This window comes from Microcaecilia unicolor, chromosome 3, assembly GCF_901765095.1.
Source record: "Microcaecilia unicolor chromosome 3, aMicUni1.1, whole genome shotgun sequence".
NCBI lineage: Eukaryota > Metazoa > Chordata > Amphibia > Gymnophiona > Siphonopidae > Microcaecilia > Microcaecilia unicolor.
This window is the reverse complement of record NC_044033.1, coordinates 201,724,592-201,733,598: the sequence shown is the minus strand read 5'-3', so window position 1 is coordinate 201,733,598 and position 9,007 is coordinate 201,724,592. Positions and strand designations below refer to the sequence as shown.

General features: G+C 44.4%; 1 protein-coding gene across 1 annotated transcript; it reads right to left on the bottom strand.

Annotated features, from left to right (window-relative positions):
* Positions 1-1,029: 1,029 nt before the first annotated feature.
* Positions 1,030-4,851, bottom strand: LOC115464325 (atherin-like). Its single transcript, XM_030194714.1, has 4 exons — positions 4,521-4,851; positions 2,781-2,880; positions 2,389-2,500; positions 1,030-1,564 (listed from the first exon to the last, which is right to left on the bottom strand). Exons 1-4 carry the CDS (start codon positions 4,849-4,851, stop codon positions 1,406-1,408), a joined length of 702 nt encoding a protein of 233 aa, XP_030050574.1. The 3' UTR covers positions 1,030-1,405.
* Positions 4,852-9,007: the final 4,156 nt, after the last annotated feature.

The window sequence follows — 9,007 nt, the reverse complement described above, 5'->3', positions numbered from 1 at the left end:
GTGCCCTGATGGGGATTTTTTTTTTTTGTTTACAAGTAATATTACTGCAAACACACACAGATCACTGGCTGGAGGTGGCTGTTTCCAAAAGTAGCCCTTTATTCAAACGTATTATTTCTCATGCAACACTGCACTGATGAATACTTGTCTTCGTATGGTTCTGCATGCATATGTCAAACCTTAAGCCCTTACATTACAAGTGCCACCTTTAAATGAACGTAATTGCTTCTCTATCAAAAAGGCTTTAAAAGCCTGTTTGCACCCCCCCCCCCCAAAAAAAAAACAAAACCTTCTTTGGCGATGTGTTTATTTTGCAGTAATATTCCTTAAAAAGTGCATGACCTTCCCATTATAAAGGCATTCCCTAATATTACAGGGACCTAAGTTTCTCTTTCATCCATCTGCTATTAATCTTCTGTTCAAACTGCACATCTGTAGGTTAAGACCAACACATGTTTAAAAAAAAAAAGGGGGGGGGGGGGCCAGAGGGGACATTTTTTCTTCTGCTGACAAACCAGGCTTCAGAAGCTGATCTGAAACAGAAAACCTGTTGTGAGGCAGACAGTTGCTGGGTGCTCCAACCGACTGCTTACAACCACACGCTGGACAGCAGAAAATTTGCATAAAGCCAATCCAGTTGTGCTTAATTATAATGACAATGTTTCCTATGGAAATTTTGATTTGAAGTCCATCACTGTGTAACAGACATGACAAACATTCATTTCTTCCACAAGGGTGTCCTAGAATGTGCTGTCTTATTCCAGCTGCTTAACGCATAGTGCTGGGTCACTATAAGGGTCTTCGGGGGTTCTGGAATGTCACCTAAGAGTGGATACGATACCCACCAAATCTGTTTTTAGCAAAAGAAAAATTAAAAGCCATTATGGCTTGGATTATATTTAAAAACAAACAAACAAACAAACAAACAAACAAAAAAGCTGGCTATGTTACAGTTTCAGCTGCAACAGTGAAGCCGTAATCAATACCATAAAGACGAAAGGGAAGAATCCCACCCCCCCCCTGACAAAATCTTCTGCTCCTCTGCCTGGAGAAACTGTTGAAGCTGTCCAACATGAGGCATCATGAGAAGGATCCATCTTGGACCAAGTGTGAAACTTGCAACAGAGCACCAGCGGGTGGGCTCACCTCTGTATAAACAGGGGGGTAAAATGCTGAAGAAACTAACTGTAACAATGCCCAGTCTCTCAGTCTACAAGTCTAGTCTCCTAGGGACTGTGGCACGTCTGATAAAGTGCTCCTGTAAAACAAAAAAAAGTTTTTTTTCCACCAACAAAGCTGAGGAAAACAGAAAAATAAAAACAAGCTGACCCTTCTGAGAGATGGATGGGCATGCTGATGGCTAAGAAATCCTTTGCTGGTACTGGTAAACTCGAATCAGTTGGACTCAGCCAAGGAAGTAGTCTCCTTCACCTTCCTCAAAATGGCACTGCTGTAATACTTTGATGTGATATTCATAAATCTTCAGGGCAGGGCCCAAGCGGATAGATAAACCAGTGAGAACATCAGTCCTCTGCATCAAAAGGAGTGATTTCCCATCAATCTCCTAAGAAACAAGAGAAAAGTCTTACCAAGAAAGCAAAGCAAAGGGCTCAAACCATGAGCTGCAACAACCCAAGACTGCCAATCACCATGTAACAGCAGTCAGTGTATCTGGGTTAAAAAAAAAAAAAAGGTTTGGACAAGCTCCAGGAGGAAAAGTCCATACTCCCTATTGAGATAGACATGGGAAAGTCACTGTTCACCTTGGATTGGTAGCATAGAATGTTGGTACTCTGAGATTCTGAATGGAATCTTGTCACTCTTTAGGGTTCCAGAATCTTGCTATTCTTTGGGGTTCTACATGGAATGTTGGTACTCTGGGATTCTGCATGGAATCTTGTCACTCTTTAGGGTTCCAGAATCTTGCTATTCTTTGGGGTTCTACATGGAATGTTGCCACTATTTGGGATTCTGCCAGGGACTTGTGACCTGGGTTGGCCACTGTTGTAAGCAAGATACTGAGTTAGATGAACCACCAGTCTGACCCAGTATGGCTATTATGTTCTTATGTAACCTTCAGCATGCCACTGAAAAGGGCAAGCCAACCTGGATTCAATCAAGTTAGCACAGTGTTCTGTGTGGGTGAGGGAGGGCAGAGAGATGAAATTTCTATAGCAGCTTTCCGACTGCGCCCATTCATCAAATAACATTAAGAATGTTTTTTTTCTAACATTGTTTTTTTTTTTTTTTCAAGGGGGGGGGGGGGGGGGGGGGGAGGACACGCTTATTTCTCATCTTAGATGTCCTTCTCAGATGTTGTACATAGTCTCATCATATATGTCCTGAACTCTGGTTTAACCATCAAGCAAAAGGCCAGACTCCACTCACCTGTTCCTTGAAAGCATATGCCTGATCGCCAAAGCCAGCTTCAGTGAAATAATCCACCACATCTGTGACCGTCCACTCCACAGGGTCCGACAGCTTCTCCTTCTTTATCGAGCTGCAAAGAACAAGCCCCATCTGAAGTATTAACTATACAGTCACGGCTCATACCCCCCCCCCCCCACACGCCCGTAGACTAGATAAAAACATCGCTAGGCTTCTAAACGACAAGATGGGACGTCACTATCAAATAATCTTGAAACGACAAATTCAAGTTGAGGAAAAAAAAATGGGAAGCAGCAAAATATTTCAAGGAAGAGGAAATCAAAGGACAAACCATTTCTCACTTTAATCATAAAGAATGAAGAGATGCTATTACTACTGTTTAGTAAAGTCACCTGTTGCGGCAAGATATTCCATCAACTCTCTGTGTTAAGGACTGTGCTGGAGATAAAGGCTCAGATGCATGTGGAAATGCCCTCTCTGTTTTACCAGACTCTGCCAAAGAAAAAAAGAAAAAAGCTTCAGTGAATACTTATCATCAGAGGGCTATATCCATCCTCAACTCCTAATGGCACAAGTTTATAGGTACACAACTTTGGAACTCACTACCCAAAGACCTGAAACTCACAGAAAACTGCCTACAATTCAGAAAAAAAACATCTTTTCAAGAAGTCTTTCCCCCCTGGATCTGCCTAATCCCACACCACCATACATCACGAAAAGTTCAGAAATGGAAAACAATAATATTAAACTATCTCACAATATGCTAATATATCAACCTAACCGTTTGTACTTCTGTATTATGTACTGGACTTCTACAAATCTAAATTTTGTAAATTGCCTTTTTAGCAATATGTAAGCCACATTGAACCTTGCCATATGGTGGGAAAATGTGGGATACAGATGCGATAAATAAATACATAAATGAATAAATGGCATCTCTCGCCTTGTACCTGTACAGGTTCCTTCACCTTCCAATACAAGCACTATTGCCACCCCCTTTCTCCAGAGATAACACCTTCTCTCTTTGGGAATACCAACACAGAAAGTGTGTGGATATGGGGGGGGGGGGGGGGGTCCACCTTGCATTCCTGTAAACCCTAGGTCTATCCAAGTATAAACAGTAACTACAGATACAATGTCAGAGGGCCTTAAGAGTCCAGGCTGGCTGTCAACTCAATGGTTTGACATAGATTCTGAATCTCCTCTTGGTTTGTATCATTGTAAGGGGGTGGGGGGGAGAGAGAAGGAAGACAATAGAGAGCAGGTGTGGGCAACCTTTATATGCAGCGGGCCACATGAATGTCAGTACTAGTCCTGGAGGGCCACCAACTTTATGTAATGTCAGAACTGGAAATGCAGAGCTCCGTTAGACGTTCTGTGATATGTAAATAATAAATATAACCTGTAACTAAAATGATGAAAAACTAACTAGAGTGGGTGTTTTCGGAAATATTTGTGTAAAGTGGTGAGGTAGCACAGCATTGGTCTGCTTTCAAAGTTAATAAATAGAAATAAATCAAAACATAGAAAAAAAAAAAATCACCAAAACTCTGGTTAATGACACTTTTATGTTTATACTTCCCCTGTTTTGGGAGCTGCATAAAATTCAATGGTGGGCCACAGGTTGCCCACCCCAGAGATAGGGAGACAACTATGGTTCCACTGTTTATTGCTGTTAGTATTATCTTGATATTTTCAATAACAAACAGAATAATAAAGTATACCCCCTCCCCAACTTTGTAATCTGGTCAATTCCAGTCCCTGTGATCAGTTCTGACCCCCCCCACCCCCCCCCCCCCCCACCTTGTACTTAAGGGGCGAGCTGAGGACCTAATATATTCGGACACTCAAGCAGTGGTACCCTAATTCGTACAGCACAGGGAGCCCTGGTGTGAGAGGCTCAATTCCATGTACCTTTACCTTTTCTTTGTTTCTTCAGCATCTCTCTCAGTCTTATCAGCTTCCAACGGGAAGTCTGTGGCAGTAGAGGGATCAGGAGGGCAGGCAATGGAGTCTCGAGACACCGTCTCCTCCACAGCCCGAGCAAAGGTACCTCCAGAATGCTCTTGATGGGGGGACAGAAGCTAGAATTGAACGGCTCCTTGCTCGCTGCTTTAGAGGATGACACGTACCGATGCCCCGCTCAGGAAGAGGATCTTGACAGGCCAAGTACTTGCTATTGTCAGTGTGTCTGGAGGCCTCTCCCACGACAAGCCCATCATTCTTGCCATCCAGCCACAAGTCCCCGTTCATTCGGCAAGACTCGGCTGGTTTCACTTCCTGCTTAATCGCCACTTCTGGAGTCACAACATCAGCAAGTTTGCCATCCTCCGCCATATTTCCTGCTTCTTCCTCTTCATCATCTGGCACCTCAGAGCCTTCGGATAGCATGGACACTACCTCCTCCTCTTCCTCCGCTGGCTGCTCTGTTTTCTTTATTCCACCCCCACCAAAAAAAATCATAGTTTAATAACTATAGAAATAAAATATACACATTTTCACACATAAAAGGTTTCCATTATAGTAAATCTTTTTAAGTATCACAGGGTGTTTCCTTAACAGTAATCTCAGAATCCCTGCGAGTTGCCAGCATAACAAGCAACACAAAGTTAACAGTCGGCCAGATGTACTGAAGGGGTTTAGGTTATTTCATTGAGTGTATATGGAAAAAATGCTTAGAACATCTAGTTCAACAGGAGGTGAATTAACAACATCACCAGCATGAAGAAGAAGATATAGGGTCACTGGTGGAAAATCCACCTTGAAGGACTGTGCTGGGTTCTGGAAACTGACGAATCGGAAGTTGTTCACAGAGGGGTTACATGTGAGAAGTCGGGATTTATCAGTGTCCATGTTCCCCTTTAAAACCTTTGATGCTTACTGCCTTTTTACATTTCAGGTATTCAGCCTGGCTCACAGGAGCCTACTTGGGCTCTTAATTTACAGATATCAATGCCAGGATTACCCTGTTATCTTCCACAGGGTATACGTCTGTTCTAGAGAGAGGTTTTTTCCTTTTTAGGATTGATCTGTTAGCTACCAGGAATAATTTTGGTTAGGGAACAGGTTTATGTTTCCTACTGGAAGGGATCTGGAGCACTTAATTTTTGTTAGGTTGAGCATGTATTAAATTTAGGATTTTACTGCCAATATGTGTCTTCTGTCACTATATCCAACTAGCAAGTAGCAGTAGAATAGCTGAAAAATGTGAAAACATAAGGAAGAAAAGGACTTCAATGGCTAAAGTCACATCTGGAGACAAAACTCAGACTAATGACCTGCCACATTTCTTCACCAGTCCAGAAAACCTCCTTTAATATTTATTATTGCATTTGTATCCCACATTTTCCCACCTATTTGCAGGCTCAATGTGGCTTACAGAGTATGGCAATGACATAATCATTTCATTTCATGATAAGTATAGTACTTAGTGTTTGAAGATTAGGTAAGGGAGGGTCAACAGAATCATTTCACGATAACAGGAACAATTATTAAAGTTTGAAGGTTAGGTGAGGGAAGATAGAGGAAAGGTGTTAGGTAGGATAGATGACAGCTGTATTAATTGTGTGGATTGTTGAGGTAGTTTGTAGTTATGTGTTTTCTTTATATGCCTTTTGGAAGAGATGTGTCTTCAGAGATTTGCGGAAGTTTGTTATATCGTCAGTAGCTTTCAGGTCTGTAGGTAGAGCGTTCCATAGCTGCGTGCTCAAGTAGTAATAGGATATATCATCAATATTTTTGAAAAATGTTTTTGGTTTTTAACTTTTTAACAATTTTAATAATTCATTTGAATTCATTCAAATCAAACATTTCAAAAAATTGAAATCTTCCAAGAACTTATCCGAGACGAGGCTGCAGCGCTCAACAGCTGTTTCACACTAGTTTCATCAGGAGAGCTATTCACTTCTTGGTGTACTCCGAGAAGTGAAGAGATCTTCTGACGGGGGGTACCGGTAGCGCTGCAGAAATTAAAAAAACACTCCCAATGAAGCTACCGTGAAACAGATGCTCAGCGCTGTAGCCTCGTCTCAGATAAGTGCCTGGAAGGTTTAAAATTTTTTTTTTAATGTTTGATTTGAATGAATTTAAATGAATTATTAAAATTGTTAAAAGTTAAAAACAAAAAAAAATTAAAAATATCGATAATATATCCTATTAAAGGAGGTTTTTCGGACTGGTGAAGAAATATGGCAGGTCATTAGTCTGGTTTTGTCTGCAGACGTGACTTTAGCCATTGAAGTCCTTTTCCTCCTTATTTTTTTCACATTTGTCAGCTATTTACTGTTGGATACAGTGACAGTTGTTTGAGGAGCAAGTAAAGCCACTCAGCATAGTTGTGTAAAGCAATGCTACATACCTGTAGAAGGTATTCTCCGAGGACAGCAGGCTGATTGTTCTCACTGATGGGTGACGTCCACGGCAGCCCCTCCAATCGGAAACTTCACTAGCAAAGTCCTTTGCTAGTCCTCGCGCACCGCGCATGCGCGGCCGTCTTCCCGCCCGAAACCGGCTCGAGCCGGCCAGTCCAGTATGTAGCAAGACAATACACTTCAAGGGAAGACACAACTCCAAAGGGGAGGCGGGCGGGTTTGTGAGAAACAATCAGCCTGCTGTCCTCGGAGAATACCTTCTACAGGTATGTAGCATTCGCTTTCTCCGAGGACAAGCAGGCTGCTTGTTCTCACTGATGGGGTATCCCTAGCCCCCAGGCTCACTCAAAACAACAACCATGGTCAATTGGGCCTCGCAACGGCGAGGACATAACTGAGATTGACCTAAAAAATTTACCAACTAACTGAGAGTGTAGCCTGGAACAGAACAAACAGGGCCCTCGGGGGGTGGAGTTGGATCCTAAAGCCCAAACAGGTTCTGAAGAACTGACTGCCCGAACCGACTGTCGGTCGGGTATCCTGCTGCAGGCAGTAATGAGATGTGAATGTGTGGACAGATGACCACGTCGCAGCTTTGCAAATTTCTTCAATGGAGGCTGACTTCAAGTGGGCTACCGACGCAGCCATGGCTCGAAACATTATGAGCCGTGACATGACCCTCCAAGAGCCAGCCCCGCCTGGGCATAAGTGAAGGAAATGCAATCTGCTAGCCAATTGGATATGGTGCGTTTCCTACAGCCACTCCCCTCCTATTGGGATCAAAAGAAACAAACAATGGGCGGACTGTCTGTGGGGCTGTGTCCGCTCCAGATAGAAGGCAATGCTCTCTTGCAGTCCAATGTGTGCAGCTGACGCTCAGCAGGGCCAGGAATGAGACGGGGAAAGAATGTTGGCAAGACAATTGACTGGTTCAGATGGAACTCCGACACGACCTTTGGCAGAAACTTAGGGTGAGTGCGGAGGACTACTCTGTTGTGATGAAATTTGGTAGTAAGGGGCCTGGGCTACCAGGGCCTGAAGCTCACTGACTCTACGAGCCGAAGTAACTGCCACCAAGAAAATGACCTTCCAGGTCAAGTACTTCGGATGGCAGGAAATTCAGTGGCTCAAAAGGAGGTTTCATCAGCTGGGTGAGAACGACATTGAGATCCCATGACACTGTAGGAGGCTTGACAGAGGGGCTTTGACAAAAGCAACCTCTCATGAAGCGAACAACTAAAGGCTGTCCTGAGATCGGCTTACCTTCCACACGGTAATGGTATGCACTAATCGCACTAAGGTGAACCCTTAGGGAGTTGGTCTTGAGACCAGACTCAGACAAGTGCAGAAGGTAATCAAGCAGGGTCTGTGTAGGACAAGAGCGAGGATCTAAGGCCTTGCTGTCACACCAGACGGCAAACCTCCTCCAATGGAAGAAGTAACTCCTCTTAGTGGAATCTTTTCTGGAAGCAAGCAAGATGCGGGAGACACCCTCTGACAGACCCAAAGAGGCAAAGTCTACGCCCTCAACATCCAGGCCGTAAGAGCCAGCGACTGGAGGTTGGGATGCAGAAGCGCCCCTTCGTCCTGTGTGATGAAGGTCGGAAAACACTCCAATCTCCACGGTTCTTCGGAGGACAACTCCAGAAGAAGAGGGAACCAGATCTGACGCGGCCAAAAGGGAGCAATCAGAATCATGGTGCCTCGGTCTTGCTTGAGTTTCAACAAAGTCTTCCCCACCAGAGGGATGGGAGGATAAGCATACAGCAGGCCCTCCCCCCAATCCAGGAGGAAGGCATCCGATGCCAGTCTGCCGTGGGCCTGAAGCCTGGAACAGAACTGAGGGACTTTGTGGTTCACTCGAGATGCGAAGAGATCTACCAAGGGGGTGCCCCACGCTTGGAAGATCTGGCGCACCACTCGGGAGTTGAGCGACCACTCGTGAGGTTGCATAATCCTGCTCAACCTGTCGGCCAGACTGTTGTTTACGCCTGCCAGATATGTGGCTTGGAGCACCATGCCTTGACGGCGAGCCCAGAGCCACATGCTGACGGCTTCCTGACACAGGGGCGAGATCCGGTGCCCCCCTGCTTGTTGACATAGTACATGGCAACCTGGTTGTCTGTCTGAATTTGGATAATTTGGTGGGACAGCCGATCTCTGAAAGCCTTCAGAGCGTTCCAGATCGCTCGTAACTCCAGAAGATTGATCTGCAGATCGCGTTCCTGGAGGGACCAGCTTCCTTGGGT

Coding starts and splice junctions, on each gene's coding strand:
- LOC115464325 (XM_030194714.1), bottom strand. CDS start 4,851: ATGATTTTTTTTGGTGGGGGTGGAATAAAGAAAACAGAGCAGCCAGCG. Junction 2,881..4,520: donor TCTTCCTGAGCGGGGCATCG/GTACGTGTCATC, acceptor TTTCTTTGGCAG/AGTCTGGTAAAACAGAGAGG. Junction 2,501..2,780: donor GGAATATCTTGCCGCAACAG/GTGACTTTACTA, acceptor TGTTCTTTGCAG/CTCGATAAAGAAGGAGAAGC.